The sequence below is a fragment of the Drosophila grimshawi genome, unplaced genomic scaffold (assembly GCF_018153295.1).
Source record: "Drosophila grimshawi isolate 15287-2541.00 unplaced genomic scaffold, ASM1815329v1 contig_1367, whole genome shotgun sequence".
Taxonomy (NCBI): Eukaryota; Metazoa; Arthropoda; class Insecta; order Diptera; family Drosophilidae; genus Drosophila; species Drosophila grimshawi.
The window spans coordinates 11,514,531-11,540,268 of record NW_025062889.1 but is presented as its reverse complement, the minus strand read 5'-3'; the positions used below and the strand labels follow the sequence as shown (position 1 = coordinate 11,540,268).

The 25,738-nt window shown below is 43.7% G+C and overlaps 7 protein-coding genes across 10 annotated transcripts; 4 read left to right on the top strand and 3 right to left on the bottom strand.

Annotated features, from left to right (window-relative positions):
- The first annotated feature begins 284 nt into the window (after positions 1-284).
- LOC6560525 (actin-like protein 6A) lies at positions 285-1,899 on the top strand. The gene is made up of 3 exons (XM_001986466.3): positions 285-613; positions 694-1,536; positions 1,591-1,899. The coding sequence occupies exons 1-3, from the start codon at positions 388-390 to the stop codon at positions 1,824-1,826; spliced, it is 1,305 nt and encodes a 434-aa protein (XP_001986502.1). The 5' UTR covers positions 285-387; the 3' UTR covers positions 1,827-1,899.
- A 395-nt stretch (positions 1,900-2,294) lies between these two features.
- Positions 2,295-3,831, bottom strand: LOC6559458 (S-methyl-5'-thioadenosine phosphorylase). The gene is made up of 3 exons (XM_001986465.3): positions 3,668-3,831; positions 2,794-3,573; positions 2,295-2,730 (listed from the first exon to the last, which is right to left on the bottom strand). Exons 1-3 carry the CDS (start codon positions 3,716-3,718, stop codon positions 2,692-2,694), a joined length of 870 nt encoding a protein of 289 aa, XP_001986501.1. The 5' UTR covers positions 3,719-3,831; the 3' UTR covers positions 2,295-2,691.
- A 270-nt stretch (positions 3,832-4,101) lies between these two features.
- LOC6559213 (threonylcarbamoyladenosine tRNA methylthiotransferase) lies at positions 4,102-5,942 on the top strand. The gene is made up of 2 exons (XM_001986464.2): positions 4,102-5,159; positions 5,216-5,942. The coding sequence occupies exons 1-2, from the start codon at positions 4,167-4,169 to the stop codon at positions 5,885-5,887; spliced, it is 1,665 nt and encodes a 554-aa protein (XP_001986500.1). The 5' UTR covers positions 4,102-4,166; the 3' UTR covers positions 5,888-5,942.
- LOC6559212 (uridine-cytidine kinase-like 1) lies at positions 5,926-12,121 on the bottom strand. 4 transcript variants are annotated; one of them, XM_032735320.1, is made up of 9 exons: positions 11,698-12,121; positions 10,452-10,682; positions 7,750-8,036; positions 7,580-7,686; positions 7,343-7,513; positions 7,087-7,223; positions 6,841-7,027; positions 6,183-6,776; positions 5,926-6,111 (listed from the first exon to the last, which is right to left on the bottom strand). In XM_032735320.1, the coding sequence occupies exons 1-9, from the start codon at positions 11,760-11,762 to the stop codon at positions 5,995-5,997; spliced, it is 1,896 nt and encodes a 631-aa protein (XP_032591211.1). In that variant the 5' UTR covers positions 11,763-12,121; the 3' UTR covers positions 5,926-5,994. The 4 variants fall into 4 exon arrangements, with proteins under 4 accessions (XP_032591211.1, XP_032591210.1, XP_032591212.1 ...); XM_032735319.1 differs by having other exon boundaries at positions 10,452-10,700; positions 11,698-11,873; XM_032735321.2 differs by lacking the exon at positions 10,452-10,682 and having other exon boundaries at positions 11,698-11,870.
- Positions 12,122-12,481: 360 nt separating this feature from the next.
- LOC6559497 lies at positions 12,482-18,219 on the top strand. Its single transcript, XM_043216372.1, has 4 exons — positions 12,482-12,638; positions 12,795-12,958; positions 13,331-17,846; positions 17,919-18,219. The coding sequence occupies exons 1-4, from the start codon at positions 12,581-12,583 to the stop codon at positions 18,155-18,157; spliced, it is 4,977 nt and encodes a 1,658-aa protein (XP_043072307.1). The 5' UTR covers positions 12,482-12,580; the 3' UTR covers positions 18,158-18,219.
- Positions 18,220-19,254: 1,035 nt separating this feature from the next.
- On the bottom strand, positions 19,255-20,343 carry LOC6560654 (proteasome subunit alpha type-5). The gene is made up of 3 exons (XM_001986461.3): positions 20,238-20,343; positions 20,007-20,152; positions 19,255-19,948 (listed from the first exon to the last, which is right to left on the bottom strand). The coding sequence occupies exons 2-3, from the start codon at positions 20,137-20,139 to the stop codon at positions 19,344-19,346; spliced, it is 738 nt and encodes a 245-aa protein (XP_001986497.1). The 5' UTR covers positions 20,140-20,152; positions 20,238-20,343; the 3' UTR covers positions 19,255-19,343.
- A 3,039-nt stretch (positions 20,344-23,382) lies between these two features.
- On the top strand, positions 23,383-25,124 carry LOC6560653 (probable serine/threonine-protein kinase kinX). The gene is made up of 4 exons (XM_001986460.2): positions 23,383-23,441; positions 23,610-23,864; positions 24,054-24,533; positions 24,616-25,124. The coding sequence occupies exons 1-4, from the start codon at positions 23,433-23,435 to the stop codon at positions 24,886-24,888; spliced, it is 1,017 nt and encodes a 338-aa protein (XP_001986496.1). The 5' UTR covers positions 23,383-23,432; the 3' UTR covers positions 24,889-25,124.
- The last annotated feature ends 614 nt before the right edge of the window (positions 25,125-25,738 follow it).

Below are 25,738 nucleotides of genomic sequence, written 5' to 3'. Positions count from 1 at the left end.
TCTTGAATGCTCCTAATGTAGCAATCGTACATTTCGTATGTTTGGCGACCTTTGAGATGGACATTCCGACCGATAGATCAACATTAATCAACAGCGAACTAGTTGCTTCCAATAACATTATTCATTTCGTTTGATTATTAATTGCATATACACAAAGCTGTGCTTTTAATTATAGATGCTAAAAAATAATAAAATAAATTGCATTATTCCACAAAAATTAAACAAGTTCGCTTATTTCAGGGTTGTCTTTTTGTTTTGCTTACTTTGGCGCGCTGTGCAACACTAGTTTTTAGGCATCTGCCGGTGATTTGATACACAATCTACACACATTTTGCACATTATTTTAGTGCGACAAAGCAGTAAGAAAGGTGAAAATATAACGCCAAGATGAGTGGCGGCACAATGTTGTATGGCGGCGATGAGATTGGCGCCTTAGTCTTCGATCCCGGCCATCATTCGCTGCGCGTGGGCTACGCTCAAGAGGATTCGCCCAAAGCCGAAATACCTTCTGTGGTTGGCATCGGCAGCAGTAGTGGCAGCAACAACAGCAACAATGCACCCGACACCAATCTCGATCCAGAGACCAAAACAGATAACAACGTAACATCAAACAGTGAGTACAATTTTGCCCATTCATTCTACACAATTTCATGCCCCTCCCCTACCCCTTCTCTCTCTTTCTCTACTGCTCAGACGCCGACGCGCGAAAATATTATGTGGACACGAATTATGTGAACGTGCCTCGAGCGCAAATGGAGGTGCAGACGTATATGAAGGATGGCATGATTGACAACTGGGAGCTATTCGAGAAGGTTATCGATTATGCGTACGCAAATGTCATCCAATCGGAGTCGGAATACCATCCAGTGCTCTTCTCGGAGGCATCGTGGAATGTGCGCAACAATCGCGAGAAGCTGACGGAGCTCATGTTCGAGAAATACAATGTGCCGGCATTCTTTCTGGTAAAGAACGCTGTGCTCGCCGCCTTCTCCAGCGGACGTGCGACCGCTCTGGTGGTGGACAGTGGCGCCACACACACGTCGGCGGTGCCCGTTCACGAGGGTTATGTGCTGTCACAGGCTGTGGTCAAGTCGCCGCTTGGCGGTGATTTTCTATCGCGACAATGCCGGCAACATTTGGAGAAACACAACATTGATTTGTCGCCCGTGTATAAGATTGCCTCCAAGGATGTGGTCAAGGAGCGCGATAATGCCCGATTTACACTGCGGAAACTGCCGGAGAATCTCACGTCGTCGTGGCAGAACTATATGGTGCAGCTAATGATGCAGGACTTTCAAATGAATGTGCTGCAGGTGCTGGAGAATCCATTCGATGAGCGTGTCGCCTCCCAAATACCAATGGTCCACTATGAGTTCCCCAATGGTTATCATCAGGACTTCGGATCGGAGCGTTTCAAAATTGCCGAGAGCCTGTTCGACAATGCGATGCTCGGCGCGGGACAACTGGCCTCCACCAGCGTTGGCATGTGCGATGCCGATGTCCGATTGTCACTCTTCGGCTCCGTTGTGGTCACAGGTATAATAAATCAAATACCAAATAGTTTATATTAATTATGTGGCTGCTTTTTAGGTGGTAACACTTTGCTGCAAGGCTTCCCCGAGCGACTCAATCGGGATCTGCAATTACGCGCACCTTCGAACACACGCTTAAAAATGATTTCAGCCAATGGGAGTGTGGAGCGACGATTTGGCGCCTGGATTGGTGGCTCAATATTGGCCAGCATTGGCACCTTTCAGCAGATGTGGATATCGTCTCAGGAGTACGAGGAGGCTGGCAAGAGCCAAGTGGAGCGCAAGTGTCCCTAAGCCAAACACCACACGCAAAGCAAAACGAATTCCAATTTTAATTGTACAATTAGTAAAACCAATACGACGATAATTTTACTTGCTATTATTCAGCTATTTAATGCGCACCCAATTCCTAATGGGCGGCTCCTCTATTTTGTAATAATAATATTATTTCGAGAATTGTAGATTTCGATTTTGTATTCAATTCAAAAAATTCGCGAAACTACCTCAGACATTTGACAACTTTTCCAGCATCCTAAAGTTAACACATTCTGATTATATTTCTGATTTTTAATTTATGAAAATATATAGTTTAAAGCGATAATAAGTAGAATACACTTTCAAAAGTACGAACATACTTCTGCGTAAAAAAATGCTCATATTTCAGCTGTATCCTTGTAAGCCATTTCTTAAGAGTTTGGTTTTTAGATCGTAGATTTTAATTTTTGACCCCAAGAGTATGCTTTAAAAATTTGTATTTTCAAATAGATTTCAACGTTCTGCGTACGCCTCTTGTGATTGGTTTATTTGAGTTTCGGCAAACATTTTGAGATATATACTAAAAAAAACATCACAAGCCAAATGCCTTAAGAGTATTTCAATTAATTAATGTAGTCGTTGTGCGGGATATGTTAGTTTAAGTTGAAGCGCTCGCAGCTGCCGGAGTTTGTGTTTCTCGTTTTGTTTGGAATTGAGTTTGATTTTCTGGCTTGATGGTGAATTCTTTGGGGCCACGGCCTGATTCTAGTTCATAGGTAATGGAGATGGATAAAAGTTTTGGCAGACGCTTCTTGGAGTTCTTCTTTGGGTACGCTGGCAGAATGACCGGCTTCCGGCGGCTAATCGTGTCTCTGGTTATTTCGGTGCATAGCTTTAAAAAGCGTCACATGGCACCGGACATGGTATTGTTGCAGACGCATTGCTGCAAATTCAAAACGAGAATTTATTACACTCGATTGTGGCATTTTAAAAATTTCGATTATACCTTAGCATTTAGAATATCCTCGGACCAATCCTCCTTGGCAATGCGTCCCACAGCATTCACCAAGATACGCTTCACTTTCACCACATTCTCGGAGAAGGTCCTGAGCACATCTTGGACGTTGACACCCTCGCAGCCCATGCGCCAGCAATCGTAATCAGTGGCAATTGCCACCGAGCCATATAATAGGCCCGCTTCCTTGGCCAGCACAACTTCCGGACAGGTTGTCATATTGATCAGATCACCGCCCCACTGCCTGAACATATTACTCTCCGAGCGAGATGAGAATCGTGGTCCCTCTATGGTGACAATCGTTGCCTTGTCATGGGCGGCATATTCCAGCTCCTTGGCCGCATCGAGCAGCGTCTTCCGAGTGCGCTCACAGAAAGCCGGATACATGGGTAGATGGCAGACGCCATTGACACCTGCATGCTCACCATCATAGAACGTCTGTTGTCGCTTCGTGGTGCGATCAATAAAGTCATGTGGCACCACTAAATTACCCGGCTGAATGTGCTCCCTTAGCGAACCGCAGGCGGTGGACACAATCAAATGTGTGCAACCAATTTGACGTAGAGCCCAAATGTTGGCACGATAATTAACATTCGATGGCATAATATCATGTTTGCGTCCATGACGGGCGAGGAGGACGCACTGCACCCCACCGATTTCGCCTTCGATCAACGCATCCGATGGTGCACCGTAGGGTGTCTCAATTACCTTCTCCTGACGCTGCTCCAAGATATCGGGATCATCCAGACCAGAGCCACCAATGATGCCAATCTATAGATACATATATTTATATGTAATATGTGTAGGTGTGTGTTGGGCTTAAAACGTGTGTTGTGTGTGTGTACATGGAAACAACCGCACTCACCTTTACTGGAATCGGGTCCAAATTGGTATCTTTACATTTAATGTGTATCATCGTAACAAACGCCGGATTAGCAATATAGCCGCAATTCGGGTTAAAGTGTGCTTATGGAACTTGTCACTGTCTCCGCGTTGATAGCGTTTCGATGCTGATAAGATGCCAAAAGTATAGTGAAACTGAAAATTTGCGGCATATTCATTTTTAGAGTCGGGTGGTTCTCATGTCTGTTAATGAAACTTAATACTATATAAAAAAAAATAGTTAGCTATGTGCTCGGACTATGACCTTCAGCTCGTAATACATTTATTGTTATATAAAATAATAACCTAAAGGGCATTTCAGACCCGTATTAACTTAAACTTTAAAACCCAGCTCCTTAGTTGTCAACAATTATTCGTTTTTCAACACCCCACAAAAACATTTTTTGGTCACATTGATTCGTCAAATGTAAACAGCTGACTGCCTGCATGCGCACACGTGCTGCAAATAACAAAATCCAAGTATGGAATTTGAGTCGGACTTGCCGGGCAACGATATTGACGATATCGAGGATTTAATATCGGCCGACGATATTAAACCCCGTGACCGCTATGAGAACAAGAAGAATGTCACAGTGCGCGCCAAGAAGCGAGCGCCAATTAAACCAACGCTAAGCGATGACGAAAAGGAAGAGACGAAGCCACAGAAGATCATCCACGAGAGTGTTATTCCTGGCACCCAGAAGGTGTATGTGAAGACTTGGGGTTGTGCACACAACAATTCGGATTCAGAGTACATGGCCGGCCAACTGGCGTCATTTGGCTATAAACTGAGTGGCAAGAATGAGGCGGACTTGTGGCTGCTAAATAGTTGCACTGTAAAGAATCCCTCGGAAGATACGTTCCGCAACGAAATCGAGGCGGGCATGCGAAATGGCAAGCATGTTGTTGTCGCCGGCTGTGTGCCCCAGGGTGCCCCCAAGTCCGATTATCTCCGTGGCTTATCGGTAATCGGTGTCCAGCAAATCGATCGCGTTGTCGAGGTGGTCGAGGAGACGCTAAAGGGGCATAGCGTGCGCCTGCTGCAGAACAAGAAGGTGCACGGGCGTCGAGTCGCCGGTGCCCCCTTATCCCTACCGAAGGTGCGCAAGAATCCGCTCATCGAGATCATCTCGATCAACAGCGGTTGCCTCAACCAATGCACCTACTGCAAAACGAAACATGCCCGCGGCGACCTCGCCAGCTATCCCCCCGCTGAGATCGTCGACCGTGCACGTCAATCCTTTGACGAGGGCTGTTGCGAAATCTGGCTTACGTCCGAGGATACGGGCGCTTATGGACGTGACATTGGCAGCTCGTTGCCAGAGCTGCTGTGGCAGTTGGTCGAGGTTATACCCGAGCACTGTATGCTGCGCGTCGGCATGACAAATCCCCCCTATATTCTAGAGCATCTCGAAGAAGTCGCCAAAGTTCTGCAGCATCCGCGTGTCTACGCATTTCTCCATGTGCCTGTACAGGTAACCAGTAAGATATATATCCTATAACAATAACTATATCCTGTAACTCTTCACAGAGCGGCAGCGATTCAGTGCTTGGTGAGATGAAGCGCGAATACTGTCGCAAGGACTTTGAGCATGTGGTCGATTTTTTGCGCTCTCGTGTGCCGGGCTTGACAATTGCGACCGATATTATTTGTGGCTTTCCCACGGAGACGGAACAAGACTTTGAGGAGACAATGACGCTGTGCGAGAAATACCAGTTTCCCAGCCTATTCATCAATCAGTTCTTTCCGCGACCGGGCACACCAGCTGCCAAAATGGAACGCATACCGGCGAATCTAGTAAAGAAGCGCACCAAACGTCTAACCGATCTATTCTACAGCTACGAGCCGTATGCGGGACGTGAGGGTCAACTATATACGGTGCTGGTAACGGAAATCTCACACGATAAACTGCACTATGTGGGACACAACAAGAGCTACGAGCAAGTGCTGCTACCCATGCGTAAGAATTTGCTGGGCACGCGTGTACGTGTCCGCATCACATCCTCCAGCAAGTTCAGTATGATGGGTGAGATATTGGACGAGGAGCAGGAATGGACACGTTGCGCCAACACGAAACAGACACAACTGGAAACGAAGAGCAATAGCAGCAGCAGTCGGAGAGAGCGCTACATAGGCATAGCTTTAGTAGTTGGCGCCGTCGCATTCCTGCTGCAGCTGCTCGTCCGATTGTTAAATCAGTAGATCAGTAGACATTATAATAAAATACAAGGCGCTAGTTCTTGAATTGATAATTTAAGTAACGATTTGCATTTATTTAAGCCTAGGAATATTAAGCATTGGCCCCAAACTTAGTACTCGTCGGAGGGTTCGGTGCCAAAATAGCGATCGCCAAAGTTACCAATACCCGGTATAACGTAGAACTTGCTATTTATCTCCGGATCCAGAGCAGAAGTAACAATTTTAACCTGAAAACAACGAAAATATCAATTATAGTCAATATTAATAATAAACTAGTATTTAAATAAATGTTACATACTCTGGGAAAAGCATAGGCTATCGAATGGACACCGATCTCGGCCATTAGTAGCGAGGCAAGAATGATGTTCTCCTCGGGCACATCGTGATCGAGCAGAACTCGAATGGCCATCATTGCAGCAGCACCGGTGGCCACCGTGGCATCCATAAGTATCACTTTAAAGTCTTTTATGTCTTTGGGCAGCCTCAAATAGTACAGCTCCGGCTCGCCAGTTTTCAGATTCGTCTGTATGAGAATCTTGCCAATGCGTATGTCCTTACAGACATCACAGACGGCTTGTTCCATGGTCTCGCCGGCTCGCAGAATTGATACTCCACATATTTTGCGCGACTCCATACGCCTCCCCTCGTAGAGGACGCCCTGTGGCGTCTCCACACGCGTCGTCTTGAAGGGGAACAGACTCAACGCATACTCAATCACCAGTCGGATGAGACGCTTCGAATAGAAGATGAACTCATCCCGCGACGTATTCTTGCAGCGTATAAATGTGTGCAGACCCTTGATCTGTGGCGTCGGATGCAGTAAATGCAATGAATCAGGCATCGGCTGATCCTTGTACGAATTTGCCAACGTTTCGCGAAGCTTGAAGCCGCGCTAAAATACATCAAGGTTTAGTCGAATTATACAAATGCATAATAATAATGCAAATCTCATTTACAAGTTGGAGTTGGGTGTGGACGTGTTGCACTATCAGGGCAATGGCCACTGTATTCTCGCCACCTCGTGGCACGATTATGTCCGCATGCGCCATTGTTGGCGCTATATAATTAGCATATGAGGGCTTCACCATATTCAGGTATTGCTTCAGCACGCCTTTCAGGTCGCGTCCTCGCTGCGAGATATCACTGTAAATGCACAATTAGATTATTCCCATTCTCTCAACTTGAGTGAAAAATACACTTGCCGTTTGAGCCTTCTTGCCAGACGGATATCCGGATCTGTGTCTACAAATATCTTCATGTCGAGCAGCTTCAGCACCTCGGGACTGTGAAATGTGAGTATGCCCTCGAATATGATGACATTGGCACCGTACATGGTTTTCTATATAAATATGTTATTAATGTAATAAATAATTTCAGTTAAAAAAAATGGTCAGTTGTTTAGAAAGGGAAATCAATTGTCAAAGTTGAATAACCTTCTCCAGTTTGTGGGATACTCACCGTCTGGCTTTCGCGACCGTGCGTCACAAAATTATAAACTGGCACTTCAACCTTGCGGCCCTCCTTCAGTTTGGTAAGGACATCGATAAGCAGCTCGATATCGAAAGCATCTGGATGATCAAAGTTGTATTCGTTGATGAGTGCCTGTTCATGCTGCTTCCCATTTAGGATCTGGCAATGAGTTTAGAGACTGTACTTGATTTGCATTCTCAGCGCCGAGAATCTAAGTACACTCACTTTATAGAAGCAGTCCATGGACAATAGGGTCACCCATGGCACATCGAGGCTCTCGATGATCTTTTCAGCGACGGTCGTCTTGCCGGATGCGCTGCCACCGCAAATGCCTGAAAAGTAATTGACCACGATTAATAGAGAAACAGATGGGGAGTCAAATAAATCAGACGCACCTATGACAAAGGGTTCAACCTGCTGTCCGGCACAATTGTACCATGGCGGTCTTCCGGCTGTATAGATAGTGCGATTATTGGCCCGTATTATGCATTCGGATGGATTGGCTGTGGTCGTTTGATTGCCAATGGATGTGGTGCGTTGTCTTCGTGCCGATCTTCGCATCGGCGATTCCAGTGACGATTTCGCCGGCACCGTTGTCGGTGATGCCGGACAGCAGTTGAGCTCTCCACCCGTTGCGGTGGCATCAATAAATATCGGTTCTGTTGCATCCGACCGATCGTCGCTAAATAAGTTAACAAACAAAACAAAAAATATATCAGTTAGCTGTAGTTCTGTTACCAAAAAAAAAAAAGACAATTAAAACATTATCGGTCATTTTCGGTTCAATATAAAAGCAGTTCCAGTGCTAATCATAAAGATTGCAAGAGAGCGTAAATTAAGCGACTAACGAAATTGTGTACACATCATGGTCAAAATTGCACACGTTTATATATATATATGTATATATACTTATAGTTATCAGCATAAGACGAAAAAATGCGCAATTTGTACGAAATCACCGGATAAACGATGACTAACTAGATTAATGTTTTGATTACAGTACGTTTGTTTAATCCATAAACAAATTTATCTATAAATTTTGCTTAAGTGTCTTACGCATTTCTATGACTGTTGCTAAATTCGAAGAACTGATTGTTATACGCTTGCAAAGAGGTCGTCGACCCCAATACATATCTACATTTGATCAACATTCCTAGCCCAATCTAGTTTTATAACAATCTTGATGAAATTTGGAATATAATCGTTTTATTATTAAAGATAGCACATATTTTGGAGTCGGCTGGATCGGATCTCTGTTTCATATAGCGATGTTTTTATTTAATAGCTTTTGCGGATCACATTCACTATGTATGCCATTTATTTATAGGCTCTTAACAAGATGTCATTAAAAATCGGTCGGTTTCAAAATGTATAGTGAAATTTCGATATTGTTCTTCTTTTATTCTCTGTTCTATCTTATTGAATGCTTTACTTTAGGAATTTACATTCATATATACGCAGTGCAATTAATACAATTGCATATTATTATACTCACAGACAAAAGTAGAGTATCTTTGTGTTGTGCAATGTATTTCAATTAATTTGAATTGATTGTAATTAATATGAGCAGCAACTGTTTCAATTAACTGCCTTCCTTTGCTGACCTCAGAGTTTCGAGAGCATGTCCAACAAAATATATAGACTACATATAAATATTAGAGAAAATAAACAACAAACCGACACCCAAATTATATATTTCGCCTGTTTATTTGTCTTCCATATTCACAGTCTAGACAGTGCCCCAAAGTACAACAAAAACAAATGTAAATAGATATATGCGAAAATGATTTCACACTCAGAAAAGAATGTGAGAATGCCACAAAAGTAAATAGGGATCTTCACGTTCCCTGAATTAAAGCAGATGCACCATAAAAATGAATGCGAGTGAATAAATGTCGACAAATAAACTGAAGTACACTGAAATTTAATAAGTTCACTTGTTAAATGCAAATCCCCTAATTATGCATGTGCAGCGAATGTCGATAAGGTTACTTAAATATAAATACTGATAGCAACTCACTTATCCAAGTTAAGAACGATACAATAATTATTTGCTTTCCTTTATTTATTATTTTAATTACGCTGCGATAAAAGTGGGCACACGTTATGACGTCATAGATTCGCCATCCCTGATTGACCTGGCTAGACTAACCTCACATAACCTATGCACACTCTATTCAGCCAGACAATGGGACGCTATTTCAGATGAGAGCATCTGCCAACTGCAATCATACATTTATACATATATTAATCGTACACACATACATATGTACGACATTATGAAGTCATCGTGCGGACAGTGAATTTCACAAAGAAGTTCTTTCTAATGAATATTCGGTGCTGCTGCAGCTACTGCGGCAATTTTGCTTGTTATTTATAGTTCAACTACGTCTGTAGCAAATACATACATAAATATATATATAGATGTACACAAGTAAGCAGCATTGATGAAGCAGCAGCAGTGAGAAACAGAATGGATTGGAAAGGGGACATCGTCGCAACGTGCTCGATTCACGTGTTGCGCCCAACAGGTTGGCAGGTCTGCAGGACACACACATAGAGTGCAAAGAGCGAGAAATGGGAGAAAAGTGCATACGAATACACATTTTGTGCAAGACGAAAGAAATGTTTAAGAGAAAAGGAGAAGAGAGCTGCAAACGTGGCTTGATCGCAGCCATATTGAAACAAGAGCAGCAGCAGCAGCATTTGCTGACGCTATAATTTGTGTGTGACTGTATGAACATACATGTAGTCTTCTTTTTATTTTTGTAATTCCAAACCGACGACGACTCACAGTCGATTTAGACAGACACGATGATAAACGATATTAAAAATAACGTTAATTAAACACAGCAACAAAAACTGGGCAGTGACAACAGAACAATTAGAGCATGCTTTACGCACACACACACATACACACATGTTTGTATGTATGCATTTGTGGGTCTGGGCAAATATATACGAAAGAAACAACCATACAGATGATAAAACATAGACAGATAGATAGACATACAACATACACATATGAACATTTACATATATGCACATACATTTTGTAAATATGTAGAATATGTGAATAAAAATGCAAATGATTTACATGTGACTGTGACCGTTGCTTTTCGCTGCAGCCTTCACCTTCGTCTTCTTCAACTGGTTGTGCAGCTGTAGCTGGTGTTGTTGTTGTTGGTGGTGTGCTGCTGATGCTGTTGTTGTTTGTGTTAATAAGCCGGCAGAAGCAAATACTGGTGAAGATGATGAGGCTGAAATTCCATTAGTAGCGACATCTTTGCTGCTATTCTTGTTGTTGTTATTATTATTATTCGTCTTACTGCATAAAAACGTGATGCTGCTCATTGTAGGCAAGGAGTCAAAATTCGACGTAGCAGAATTTTACTTGCTAAATGGGTCAATCACTCTCGCAAACACAGGCACAGACACGCACGTACACGTACAAAAACACACACACACACACACATACAACACACTCCCACACGCACACGACGACGACTACGGCGATGGCAGATTTCGCATGTGATGTGTTTTTACTGGCGCTTTGAATAGCGTGCTTATTATTTTTAATTTTTATAATTTATTTATATTATTGTTGTTCTTTATATCAATGTATTGCAGAAATTTAAATTGCCGGCGTCGGCTAAAATATAGAAGCAATCAGACAGCAAGCGCGTTTGCAGAATGACTGAAAAATGTGAAGTGCGTGTGAAGAAATCGCAATCGGGGAACTGTCTATTTTTTCAGAGTGTCTGGCTGTCGATTCGCAGAGCTAAGCAACTGACGACGTCGACAAAGGTACAGCCGAAAGGTAGAGCAGCTACCTTTTGTTGTTGTTATTGTTGTGTTCACTGCTTCGTTGCGTTATAACTCTGCTTGTGTCTGTTGGTTGGTTGGTTTTTTTTTAATTCTGCTGCAGCGCTCTGCTGCGACGTTCGACGTCGAATTTCAGTAGCGAATGAAATTTAATTTGACATACACGTACGTATGCGAGAATATGTACATATATATATATATATATGTGTGTGTGTGTATATATTTACATGTATGTTAGATATCTAACAGAACCACGCTGTATCACACGCTTAATTTATATATATAGATATAGATATACAATATGTATGTGTATGTCTATATCTATGTAAATCTATGTATATGAATTTCTTTAAACATGCATGTGAGTATCTGCATACATGGGAACGTTGCTGCTGTGATTAAGCGAATTTCTTATTGCGTGCTCAACTGCTTAAAATGTGATGAATGAATTTTGTTGGTTGGTGGATTTGTAAGCTTCATTATTATCACCACTTCACTTCAAATGCATTTGTGTTTACCTGTCGGAACTCGCGGAACTCGCTGGATTGTAAAATTTGATTTGTTTTGTCTGGGTTGCAGACATATTTCCCCAGTTTTCCGTGTGGCTGCAATTGCAATGCGTGGAGAACGTAAGAAAACACGCGGTGATTACTTTGACGTTTGTCTCTCTCACTCTCTCTCAACGTGAATGATTTATCGTGTACACATGTCGCAGGTCTTGAAAAATGTGTGCGCAGTTGCGTTGTTTCTGTAAAATGGCCATGGTGCATGCTCTGTAACTGTATGTAATGTGTGAATAGTAATTGAATAAATTATACATTTATTAAAAGTTAAAGCAATTGAAGCATTATATGAAATGGTAATTCGGGATTGCCTTGCTCAGCTGTTTTTCTCAGAGGCATATGCAAATATAGCAATGTTTACTCAACACTTATATGCATAAGCACTCAGCTGTCCTTTTGTGGTGGTTGGTCAATAAGTTGCGATAACCGATAGATGATTTGTCAGTATTAATCATTTTCAACACTAAATCTAAAGTACGGCCTGTGGATGCGAAACTGTGATTTCTCTGACTTCTGAACGGAAATATCAGAATATCAGAAATGTGCTGCAGCCATATACCAATATTTCATAGATAATTGCTTAGCAGGCGAGCGAGCACCAGTAACGGACCCAATTTTTGAAAGGATGTACTCATTTAATGAACGGTGATCCAGTGATAGCGGTTACCCAAATATCGTACCATCTCGAATGCAGCTAGTGGACGCAACAATATCAGATATCTTCGTTGTTTGCCAGCCCTGGCTGTGGACAAAAACTTTTATATTAATCAATTGTTTATGTTGTGTCGAAATTAAAATGGAGTAGTTGTGTGCTTTGCTGGTGCTTCTATTAACTAGTATGGCCTATATAAACATAGCAGAATGGACGCCCGACCAAGTAACAGACTGGATCAGAGGTAAATAAATCTATGGATCCCTCCCATTAACAGGTCAAGGAAAAGTGCAGCAACAACTCAGCAGCAACAACAACAACCACATTCCTTTCACAACCCATTTTCAATGTAATTACAATTTGTGTACGTTTAATATTTAATGTATTTCCCCACAAAAAGGTCTCGACGAGTCCATGGAAGGCTATTTATACGAATTTTCAAAACACAATATCGGTGGACGAGCCCTGCTTAATATACGGCCATATGAGTTGGAAAATTTGGGCATGAAGGCCATTGGCCGTCAGGAAATTGTCCTTGAAGCCGTTGAAAACCTGCGCAACTTTGTAAGTGTGTCCAAAATGCATCAGAGGTGCTGGTGAGAATTGTGTTCCAGCGGTAGCCAACAAGTGCTTGCCATTTTTTTTTGTCAACTGAGGGACAAGGAGTAGAAAATAAAAATAATCCTAAATTGGATTTAATTTGCTTTGGTGTAATTTTAATTTTAAACTGGAATTAGAGCCTGAAATTTGTCAGTTAACTATCAGTATCAACTATGATGGACTGATTAACATTCTTATGTATATATCTATACATACCAAATGAACACACAAAGTTGAAGCCTTGTCGACTACTGTCCACGTTCGAGCACAGCACTATTGGTCATCATGCTGTATATTTAACAGTTACAGAAATTAATGATATCTTATACATTTTAGCACTATCACCTGAAAAATGATAATCTGCAGTTTATGGCGTTGCATGTTGGCACCGCGGCGCGCAATTTACACCGTGAGCTGGCTAAGAATCATGCGGATAGCACGAAGATTGACACGCGGATGCTGCACGACATAACGCGAACGATTGCGACACTAAAGCCGCTGATTGGGAACTTGGAGCGTTCGCCGTTTCGGAACCAAGACATGTATCGCGAGTATTGCGGCAATGTGCTGCGCTGTGGCTTGGAACTGGCGACGATAGCGCACAGGGATCGCTTTGCAGAGCGACCGGTGGCACAGATTCGGGCAACGGCCGAGCGCTTGGAGCGACTGGCGAACTTTATCATACAGGACATCTCGGATCCGATGGTGCTGCAGCCCGCCTCTCTCAATCTGGTGACGCTCAAGAAACGCGAATCGGATCTGGGCTTCAACATTGAGGCCAGCTACAATAGGATCCATCGGGTCACCGACATCAAGTACAATTCGCCAGCCCACAACTCGGGCAAGATCGAGGATGGCGATGAGATTGTGCAGATCAACTATCAGACCGTTGTTGGCTGGCAGCACAAAACGGTGCTCCATCATCTGTGCGAGGCGCTGCCCGACGTGGTGCTCACTGTGAAGAAGCGACCAAAGCACACCAAAATGTACGGTCAGATCTATATGCAGCCCTATCGGCTGCCCAGCAAGAAACGCAACATGGCCAGTCGCTGGGCAGATAATCTGCCCAGTCCGAGTCCGCGTGCCACTTTCCTCACCCTCGATACGGCGCCCAAAGTCCCATCCAGCGAATCCGAGGGCAGAAGCGTCAAAGTGCCCGAGTTGGTGGGCGGGGAGCGGGAACGTAAGCGAGATGATGCAGAGCAGGTGCAGGCGCATGCCGGCGGCTCTGATTCGGATTCCAGTTGCAGTGATATACCCACACCGACCGATCCCAAGTCGGTAAGTCGTGAGATGCGATTGTATTATCCAAAGCCGCGAGCACTGCTCCAGCGACGCAACACAATTTGCGGCGATGAGTTTCTCAGTCAGAAGCATCCGCATTTGGTGATACCCTCGTGGCATGAGCGCAAACCCGGCGTCAGCGGCGGCGGTGGCGGCGGAAGTGGCGTCGTCGGCAATACCAATGCTATCTGTGATCCTGGCTCGCCCAGCATTCGCGACAAGTCCATTTCCTTTGGCTATGGATTGGAGATTGCGCCCAGGCCGACGACATGCATCGGTATGGCAGCCAGCGATAGTGCGGACACCGCAAAGAGGCTGTTCAACGAGGCGCGCAAATTGAAGCAGCTGACGGAGGCCGGATTGGAGTCGCAACAGCAGCTGCAGCTGCTCGAGCGCTACAAGCCCGGCGTTAGCAAAGTGGTGCGTTTCGATGCCAACATGAAGGTGGAAGATTATGTCGTTAAGAATGAGAAATTTACGTGCAATGTGGAGAACACCATACTGGAGACGTTCGAGCCGATTCCGTTTGCGGATGAGGGCGACGAGGATGCGCTGGAAACGTTGCGCAGCTGTGCCGGCGAGACCAGTGCCGAGCTGCTCCAGGCCATGGAGCTGGCTACGCGTAAGACGCCGCCGCTGGCGGAGGCCATCAATACGCCCCTAATCCAAAATCAGCAGCAGCAGCAGAATCGTCGCGGCCGTCTCGACAAGAGTCACAGCACGCCCGCCTATGATAATTCTTGTGAGGAGGCTGGCGGCAGCAGTGGTGGCGGTGGAGGTGGTGAATCCGATACACCGCCACCTGCCGTTGAGCCTCGCAAGGAATTTCTGCTGGTGACGCCGCCAGCGCCGCCGCCACGTCCACGCAAGCAAAGGGAACTGACGCCGCCGATGGTGCCACCACCACCACCCAAACCAGCGAGCATGCAACATGCAGCAGTAGCGGCGGCAGCAGCAGCAGCAGCGGCTACTGTGGCAACAGCAACCATTGTTGCACCCGTGGAGCAGGAGATCAGTGAGCTGCTCACGCCCAGCAAGACGCGCACATTGACCCTGAAGAAGAAGCACAGCCTGATGGCCAAGCGGCGCAACACAAACCTAAAACACCTGGGCACAGGTGATATCCAGGGTCATCTCTACAGGCGAACAAAGAATCTACGTGGCGTCACCTACTGGGCACGCATCTACTTCGTGATGCTGGACACGATATTGTACGGGTTTCGCAGCAAGCAGAGTTCCAATGCGAGTCTGGTCATCTTTCTGCCCGGCTTCACAGTGTCGCTGGCCAAGGAGGTCCATTCGAAGCCGCACGCCTTTAAAGTGTATCATACGGCGAAGAGTTTCTATTTTGCCGCTGAGTCGTTGGACGCACTCAATCAGTGGGTGGAGTTCTTGCGCCTGGCCTCGCTCAAGTTGCCGGCGGTGAGCAGCGAGTCCTGCACCAGCAAGGATCTCTACTCGGAGAACGAGAGCTCCGGCGAGGAGGAGAGCGATGTGCTGATTAACACCAATCTGTGTACACCATCACCGCAGGCATCGAAGGATGTGATTGCAACGCTGGCTGCCTCGAACGCTTCCACGCCTACGAGCAGCCTGAGCAGCAATAGTCTGAAGCATGATCGTGGCTATTTTGACTCGTTGCGCAAGTTCACCATGGGCACCTTCAAGAGCAATGCTGCCAAAAGCAGCTCCAGCGATATACCCGTGCCCACGGCCAACTTTCAAACGTTTCGCAAGGTGCCCGGCGGCAGCTGTGGCATCCAAATTGGCGCCAATACTCCCGGCTATCATGATCCGGCACAACCGCCTACTACACTCGTCCCTCCGCCAGTCAAGTCGGGGCAGGAGCAGCTGACGTCGGGAGGCACGCTCTCGCGCAAGTTATCGCGAAGCTCCAGTCGCAGTTCGGTAGTCAGCATCTCGTCGACCAGCCAGGGACCACCGAATTCGCCAGCGCCCACGCTTAGTTCACTGCAGCAGGGCCAGAGCTACGAGGAGGAGGATGAGGAGAGCAACAGCCCCAGTCCCAGTCAGAGTGCAAGCCAGAGTGCCAGTCCCAGCCAGAGTCAGAGTCCCAGCAGCAAGTCCAGCTTGAAGAAAGTGCCCTATCAATATCTGCACGCCTCCAATCCCAATCTGGAGGTTTTCGAATATCATCATCCGCTAACGAAAACGTTCATGACCAAAAAGGCAGGTGGAACTGGTGGCGGCGGCGGCGTTAGCAACGATGGTTGCACCTTGGATCCCCATCATCAGACAAATAATATCCAGGGTTATATGACCCTAAAGGATTTAATGTTACGCAAACAGCACGAGGAATCCCAGGAGATGTACAACAATCGCGTCCATCTCGGTGTGGAGAAGCACAATCGTCATTTGCGCACCGATTCCAATGCGAGTCAACAGACGGTATCGACGTCTGTTTCAACGTCAACGGCTGCCAGTGCTGCGGCCAAGCCACCCGGCAATGGTGAGAAGCCCGCAAAGTTTCAGACCCGGAGTCTGCCCAAGACGCCGGACTATGAGTTTAGCTTCAAGCCAGATGATGAGAGCATCAAGCGGACGCGCACCAAGGAGGGACAGAAACTGCGCGACTTTGGCTACGAGCTGATCTTTGGCGATGAGCCGGCAACGAGCAGCAGCAGCAGCGGGAGTCATCACAACAACAGCAATCACGGCATCTCGCGGCAAACCAGTGCCAATGAGTACGAGCGACAATTGCTGCTCCATCAGCAGCAGCAACAGTTGGAGAAGGAGAAGCAACAGCAGACGAGCACACGACCCAAATACTTTTTGCGTTCGCAGCACTTGTCCAGTTTTCTGCACAAGAGCAGCAAGAAGCACCACAACAGTGAGTCGAGCGATGTCAACTCCATCACGTCGAGCAGCAGCAGCAGCAAGAACAAGAGCAAAAGCAAGTCCAACAGCAGCAGCAGCAGCGATAGACGCTTTCCCTTCACGCCGATGACAATGACCCTGCCACTGAACAAGAAATCCAAGTCGAATCATGCGCTGGGCAGCGATGCCATCGTCGGCAGCCACATGGCCAGTGGTGGCAGCAACAGCATTAAGAAGAGTCAGACATACAATCAGGATTTGCGTGATAAGATCGTTGGCACCAAATATGATGCGCATCGCAAGAATTCGGCACCGATACCCATCTTCTCCAAGCTGTCCATATCATCGGCGACATCGTCGGGTTCCAGTGCGACGCCAACGCGTCCCTCCAAGGAGAATCGTTTCCTTGGATCTCCACTGCTGCATCGCACGCTCTTTGGCCATCATCATCAGCAGCAACCGCAGCAACAACAGCAGCAGCAACAGCAACATCATCATCATTTGCCTTCACCCAGCAGCATTGATCTGGATGCGGATTGTGATCATGAGATCTTCTCGCAGGTCATCCTTCCCACACAGAATAGTCAGCGTAGTTATCGTTCCAATACCAATCTGTGTGCATCTGAAGCGTTGCAGCCGCCATTGCCACCGGCGCCACCGCCACCAACAGCTGCAACAGTTGCAGCGGTAGCAGCAGCGGCAGCAGCAACAACAACAGCATCGGCAGCAGGTACACCAATAACAACAGCTGCTGTTGCTACAGTTGCCGCTGCAGATGCTCCGCCAGCAGCAGTGGAGCCAGCAACACCAAAAGTATCCAACACCAATTCTCTAGATTCAAAAGCCGCCACTCCGGACTATCCCAATATGGAATGTCCGCCGGTTTTTGAGCCGGAAATTTATTCGCTCAGCGAGCCAAATACGAGTCTATCTCGACTCATGTTGCGCAACAACAACACCAACAGCAACAGCAACAACACCAATAACACCAATACAAACAGCAACACCAACAGTCCCAGTGGCGGCGAACATCAAACCTAGGTGTGATGTAAACAATTGTGAATGCTCTATATATACTATACAGATATATATATATACATATATATACATACTCGTATTGTTATAGGTATATACATATATATTAACAAATTTTGTGTACTATTTTTGTCAACTTCTCCACACACACACATCCTTTTGTACTCAACAATATCTTTAGATTTACTGCATATGCGCCTTAATTTGCATTACGATATTTTCGTTCAATAACTTTTTGTATTACACACATTTAATGAAAAAGTCTGTGCATCGAAGAGAATATTTAGTAGAAATATATATATATATATATATATATATATATATATATATATATATATATATATATATATATATGAAATGAAAAAGAAAAGAACAAGCTAGCAAAGAATAGTAATGAAAATTCTTTATGATTTGCCTTTATAATGCGATTAACCAAGTTAATCGACAGCTGTTTGATTTGCTCAACAGTTCATGTCTAGCATATAAATTAATAAATATATATATACAGTATATACACAGTAAATAAGTACATAAATATACAGACATTTAAAAACAATTGTATTGTAGGGGTCTCCCCCCAACAAAATGTTTTAGTTAGTATATACACACAAATAAATCAATACGTAAAATAAAGTCAACTGTATATAAAATACACAAATGATTCTATTAATTTCTATTGCTGGGCGGGCAAACATTTTTGGTGTATTTGGATTTCTATAACTCTTGAATGCAGCGCGATTGAGTTGCACCTTGATTTGATTCGATTTTCAGGATTTCGCTTGACCACATAAGGATTTTATGGTCCTTAGATGAGCTCATAATCTTTGAATGCAGTTCGATAGAATTGCTTTGGCCCAGCTTTGGAGCTATCCCTGTAAATAGTTGTGAGCCATCGCTCTGACCTGGCATCTCCAAAAGTATGCAGCGTGAGTTTGCAAATGTAATTTTTGTACGCAGCCCAAGAGTATGCAATACATTTCCAGGAAATATGTAGTCCTGTCGCTCCAAGTTGTGGTGTATCCGACGAGAATACTATTCCATTTGCTTTACAACCCATTATTCCCATAACTGTAAAAAGCAATGATTGTTATTTTCTAAGCAGATTGATTTATAATCCCCTTTTATTCACATATAGTTTCTTCAAATAACCAAAATGTTGCTGTGTGTAAAAATATGGAGTAGCATTTAAGTTTTAGACCAGATCTTCGATGAGCTTTTTCACCTCATCCTCGCGCAGCATGGTGAACTCCCTCTTGCTTGTTGTCATGGTCATCAATTCGACATTCGTCTCATTTAGCTTCTCCTCCATTACTTGCTTGAGGGTGTTCAAGCACAAATCGGTGGCATCACTCAGTGTCATCTCTGGTGTGTATTTATCCTGTAAGTTCTGTTGGGCGCCCTCGCTGCCCGATCCGATCGCCTTGGCGCTGTAGCGTATGTAAGTGCCGGATGGATCCATATGCCACAGTTGCGGCTTGCCATTCTCAATGCCGGCAAAGAGTATGGCCACACCGAAGGGACGACTCATTGCCGCAGCGCCATCGCTATCACCGCTATCGCCAAACTGTATGGCCAATGTGGACACAGCCTGGGCACATGACTCCACGGTCATCTCCTCGTTGTAGACGAACCAATGATTCTGGCACTCGACGCGTGCACGCTCAATCAATGTGCGTGCATCGGCCATCAAACCAGATGTGGCACAACCAATATGCTCATCCACCTTAACAATCTTCTCCACAGTCTTTGGCACCATCAGCGGCGAGGTAATGCGCTTCTCCACGGCGAGAACAACGCCTGCAAAATGTATACTAATGTAATATTTCACTTAAATATTCGATAAGTCCCAACTTACTGTCATTGGTGCAAATGCCGATGGCTGTGGAGCCCAGCTTGATGGCCTCAATAGCATATTCGACCTGGAAGAGGCGGCCCTCTGGTGAGAAGGTGTTTACACCTCTATCGTACTCGGAGCGTGTTAGAAACATGACTGTATTTCGCCTGCAAGTAGCCCAAGAACGTAGAAAATTAGTCGTCCAAGCCTCTTTGTATATATTTTTTTGTGCTGCATGAAATAATTACTTACTGTTCTTTCAAAACGTCTCAATGAAGACAAACAAACCAATTTCCAAATGCCGGAATGACTTTTGATGCCAAAATGACTTGCGTATAAAAATGACAGCAGCGCTTGAGTAATAAGTGCTGTAAAAGTTGCGTAGCAACAGTGTTGCATAGAGCGCGCAGAGTGAATAAGAAATGCGGTCACACTTGCTTCGTTCGCGGCACGACATAATTTGAATTGCTACCATCATGCAAAAAACAAATAGACTATCATGCATAGTAAAATCAACATAATGCAAAAATATAAGTTTAAAAAACACAGAAGTTCTCAAACCCAACAAAGATTCTCGCATACGTACAGAAGCTGATTGATGAGGAGCTATAGGCTCAGAAGAGGCCACAATAGATCTACTAGGTCGCAATGCAGATTCCTTAAATTAATAATATAATACAAGTTTAAAAAAATCTGCTGTCTTTGTACTCTATTGTGGCTTAACATATAAATACAGACATCTTTTTATGCTCCTAATTTAAGTCAACTAATTTTGGACAAATCAAGCGAACAATAAACTAAATAACACAAACAACTGTTGCGCACACTTTTGACTACAATTTGTAAAAGATGAAGATATGCTATATTATTGTGGCCATCTTGTATTGTAATTTAAAATCAAATGTTCATCATAAGTGCCACAATGCGTACTTATGTAAATGTTGACCAGTTTTCAAGGACTTATCACAAAGATGTTGCACAATCCACTCAATACCGCTTAGTAGTGTTGTTTCTGACTGATTTACAGACACTTTCGACTGTAAAACAAAATGAACAGTCGAAACGAACTCCACTTGAAGTTTAATTATAAACAAAAGGGCTAGACAATCTCTTGAGCGCAATTAACTAGCAAAAATGACTGTTATTTCGGGAAAACTAATTACTGGGTCAAGGTTAATGCTGTTGCACACACAGACCTCAACCGATCTTAACTCTTACAGATTTGAACTCTCTCCAAAGGGAGAGGCATCCACCAACTCAAATTGAAGGTCAGTGACCAAAGCGACAGTTGCTACTTGTATACAGTTATTTATGCTTGTTAACGGTTCGAAGTAGTTAACCAGTATTGCGCGTATGGGACAAAGAAGTGTAATAACGAATTAGTATCTCTAATTTATAATTATAAACGCAATAATGGGCAATTAGTGCGCGAAATGTGGCGCTCGGTTTGATTATGAAATAGAATAGGCATGTAAATGTTGTTATTGTTGTTGTTGTTGTTACTGTTGTTGTTGTTTTTGTTGTTGTTGTTACTGTTGTTGTTTTTGTTGTTGCTGTTGTTGTTGCTGTTGCTACTGTTTCGTACACTGTTCATTTCAGACTTGTTGTCTCGTTTCCAGTCACCGTCTCTCTTTCTCAGACTGTCTTCCGCGTCTGTTTGGCGAGTTTCGAAAAATTGTATGTACGAAAATGTTTTTATTTTTTATCATTATTGTTTAATGCACTGCTAATGCCTCATGCCAGCGACTATATATATACGATATATATATATACTCGTATATACATACTATGTGTGTGTGTGTATGTTTACATGTGTATAATTAAATTCGATTTTTCGTTTTAGCACAAAGAGTAAGTTGCATGTTAGCTTTTAAATAGCCAACTGCTTTTATTTTTTTTCTTCAATTTAATGACTATGATTGCACAAATATATACAAAACACATAAAAAGCGCAAAAGTATACATATACAGAGTCACGCTGACAGCTCCTGCGGGCTGTAATCACGATCATGCCACAACATCATGCCACACATCGACTCAAATTGAAAATGTTTTTTTTTTTTGGGCTAGTTTTTGGCAATTTTTACTTAGCTATTGCGTACCTATATTTTGATGGAGATTTAACCCTTTGGCAGCCACATTTACTCAACACCCAAGACTGGCCTCGATACATGTTTATATCGATTACAAAGCGAGCGATCATAAAATTTGATACTGACCATAAAATATGTATGTCTCGGATCAAATATCAAACGCATTGTATTTAACCTTCTTATTGTTATTGCCACTTGCCACACATCTTCATAGTGCTGCTGCCGCCGAGTCAATAGCACGCACAAAGCAAGCAATCCACATGATTTACATAATCTTTATTTGTTTGTTTTGTTGTTTTCCATATGATATGATATTGTAGTGGGTATTTTTTGATATGTCTGCATTCGTATCTCAAAACGGAACTCAAAAACTCAAGATGTCAATGTCTAGATGATGCATTATATAAAGCCTGTAATCGGATAATAGCCACAGTAATTGCATATCATATCATATCATGAAAATCAAAGCTACTACCAAATATGGCAGCACATATGAATATAATGTGTATGTTTGGGTTTGTTATTTATTTGGGTCTGTGTAACGATTTCCTAGCTATTGTTATAGGATAACGACCCTGTTACCTTGTTGTAATAATATATCATACATATGGCTCCTTAGCAGTCCATTGGATGGCATCCCGTTGGGAAACGAGTTGTTCATATAACAAGACACACACCGTTCCCCAACATTTCATTACTAAGCCAACAACACCAGCAACTTACAACAAGTAAGAGTGTAGTCGACACACAGACGAACAGAGATAGAGACAGAGAAAGAGAGAGAGAGATGGCTGAACTGAGAGATACCCAGTAAATGTGTATCTCTTTATCTATATAAATGTACAATATCCCTAACAACTGCTGTGTCTCTTAATCGACCTTCATGAAATGTATACAATTGATCAATTTTAGTTTATTATAAGTACCTTATGGTAATATATATATATATATATATAAATCTATAAAATGGTGTCTATCATTTCTATTTGCACAACAATTCGACGCATAATACTCATTTTACACATTTTGAATAGGTACAGGGTATCTCGGCAATAACAGCAACAACAACAACAACAATAACAGCAAGTTGCGAATGTGCTTTGCGCGCAGCCGCAACTAAAGTTGTTGTTGTTGTTGTTGCTGTCGTCTTACCGAGGAGGAGGTAAAGTCACGGGGGGAGTGGTGGGGAATGGAGATTAGTGAATTGCGTTGCGATAGACCAATTTTTTGGTGTATATAAGCTTTGTGCAGCAAGTCAGCGAATCAGTACCAACTTGTATCTCGTTATTGGTATAACACAGATTATTGTGGAGTAATCGTTTTCCTCGTGAAACGTCAAAGCAACAGCTCAACAATGCGATTGGTAAAACTCAGCATATTAATTCGCACAGTGTATATATTTAGTGTGTGGTCTGTGTGTGTGCGTGAAGGAATACCCCTATGCGAAATAGATATAGAAATATACATATAAATGTACATATATACAGAGAGATATTTATGACATGGCATTTCCGCATTATCCTTTTTGCAGTTCGTACTTCCTTGTCTCGCCGTGTGCTTGGCAATGGCCAACTGTGCTGCCATCAAAGATGAGAAGGCAGTGGATACTGCTGCTGCTGCTGCTGCACCCGCTGCCGATGATGGCAAGACGGTGGAGAAGCGTGGCCTACATCTGGGTGACTACCATCATCATCACCATGAACACATCAAGACGGTGACCATTGAGAAGAAGGTGCCGGTGCCCTACACGGTGACCAAACATGTGCCCTACACGGTTGAAAAGAAGGTAAATAAACAATTCATTTTCTTTATTTAGCACAAAAATTAAAAAAAAAATAGAAAAAAAGAAAACAGTGAGAGGAGAAAGAATTGGAGATACTAAAAGATATTAATTAGCGAGAGTCAAAAAAGCGAAAAGCAAAACGAAAAAAAGAAGGTGTTTGCCAACATTCATAAATTGAATTACCTTCCTCAGATCCCCTACGAAGTTAAAGTGGACGTGCCACAGCCCTACATTGTGGAGAAAAAGTATCCAGTGCATGTCAAGGAATACGTGAAGGTGCCCGTCCATGTGCCAAAGCCCTACATTGTGGAAAAGAAAGTGCCCTATGAGGTGAAAGTGCCCGTCGACAAGCCCTATGAAGTGAAAGTCCATGTACCCGAACCGTATGAGGTCATCAAGAAAATTCCATATGAGGTTAAGGTGCCAGTGCCACAGCCCTACGAAGTGATCAAGAAGGTGCCACATGAGGTGAAAATCGAAGTGCCGGTGCCCAAGCCCTATGAAGTGATCAAGAAGGTGCCCTATGAGGTGAAATACGAGGTGGAGAAGCCCTACAACGTTGAGGTTGAGAAGCCCTACGATGTTGAGGTTGAGAAACCATACACGGTCGTTGTCGAGAAGAAGGTGCCTTATGAGGTTAAGGTGCCCGTCGATAAGCCCTACAAGGTTGAGGTATGTCTTAGCTTGAAGCGAAAATATCTTACTATGATTGAAATATTTATATATCTATATATATATATGTCATTTCGAAAAGGTGGAGAAACCATATCCCGTCCACGTAAAGGTGCCCGTACCACAACCCTACACCGTTGAGAAGAAGATACACTACACCGTCGAGAAGCCAGTGCCCTATGAGGTTAAGGTGCCAATTGAGAAGCCAATTCCCGTCTACACGGAGGTGAAGGTGCCCATTCACAAGGAAATACCCGTGCCACACAAATATACCGTAGAGGTTCCCATCTTCAAGCATCACGAGCACCATGAGGAGCATCATGACTACCATCAACACGGTGGTCACCACTACTAAAGAAAGCACAGAAAGTCCAGAAAGCACAGAAAGCGAGCACAAGGAGTAAACGAACAACAAGAAGAACAACCAGAACGAGAAAGAGAAAAGAATGTGAGAGAAGACACAAGGACATCTAACAGAAGAGTCCTTATCACATTCACGCAACAAGGCAACGTTGAGCTGGACGTTGAACGGGTGATAAACACAAGGAGGAGGAGTAGGAGTCAGAGCAGAAGGAGGAGAAAGAGAAGAAACAGGAGAAAGGAGGAGAAGAACAGGTAGCTAGTGAGAGGACAAACTAACTAGCTGCTTGGTTAAGCGAGATTTTGCGATCATTCCATAAAAAAGAAAATGAAAAAGATAAACAAAAAAAAAACACCTTTTCGGAATTTCGCATGTTTTGAAGCCAAATGTGTTATACTTTTATTTGTATCATTGTGTAAGTTTTTTATTTAAATTATAAGCGAAAGAAACACTGAAAAAAAAACAACAAAAACGAAAATTGCATTAAATTGGGCGGAACGGGAAACGGGGCAATACCCAGTGAAAGTGAAAAGCAACTGAAGCAAAACACGCTAACGATGAAAGCGAACGTAACAAATTGAAAGGAAACTGAAAATTGAAAACTGACTGAAAACCAGTTAAGAGCTGCTGCTGTTGTTGTTGTTGCTGTTGCTGTGTCTGCAATTTTGCTGTGTGTATTCTTGGCCAGTTCGTTATGCAAGTGAAACGAAGGCGCTATTTGCGATTGCATCATAGCTGAAAACTAATTACAGGAAGCAACTAACAAACGCAAAATTTGCTAGCAAAGCCATTAATCAGTTGGTAAATATCAACATTTTTCGCAACATTTTTGTTTTTGATTTTC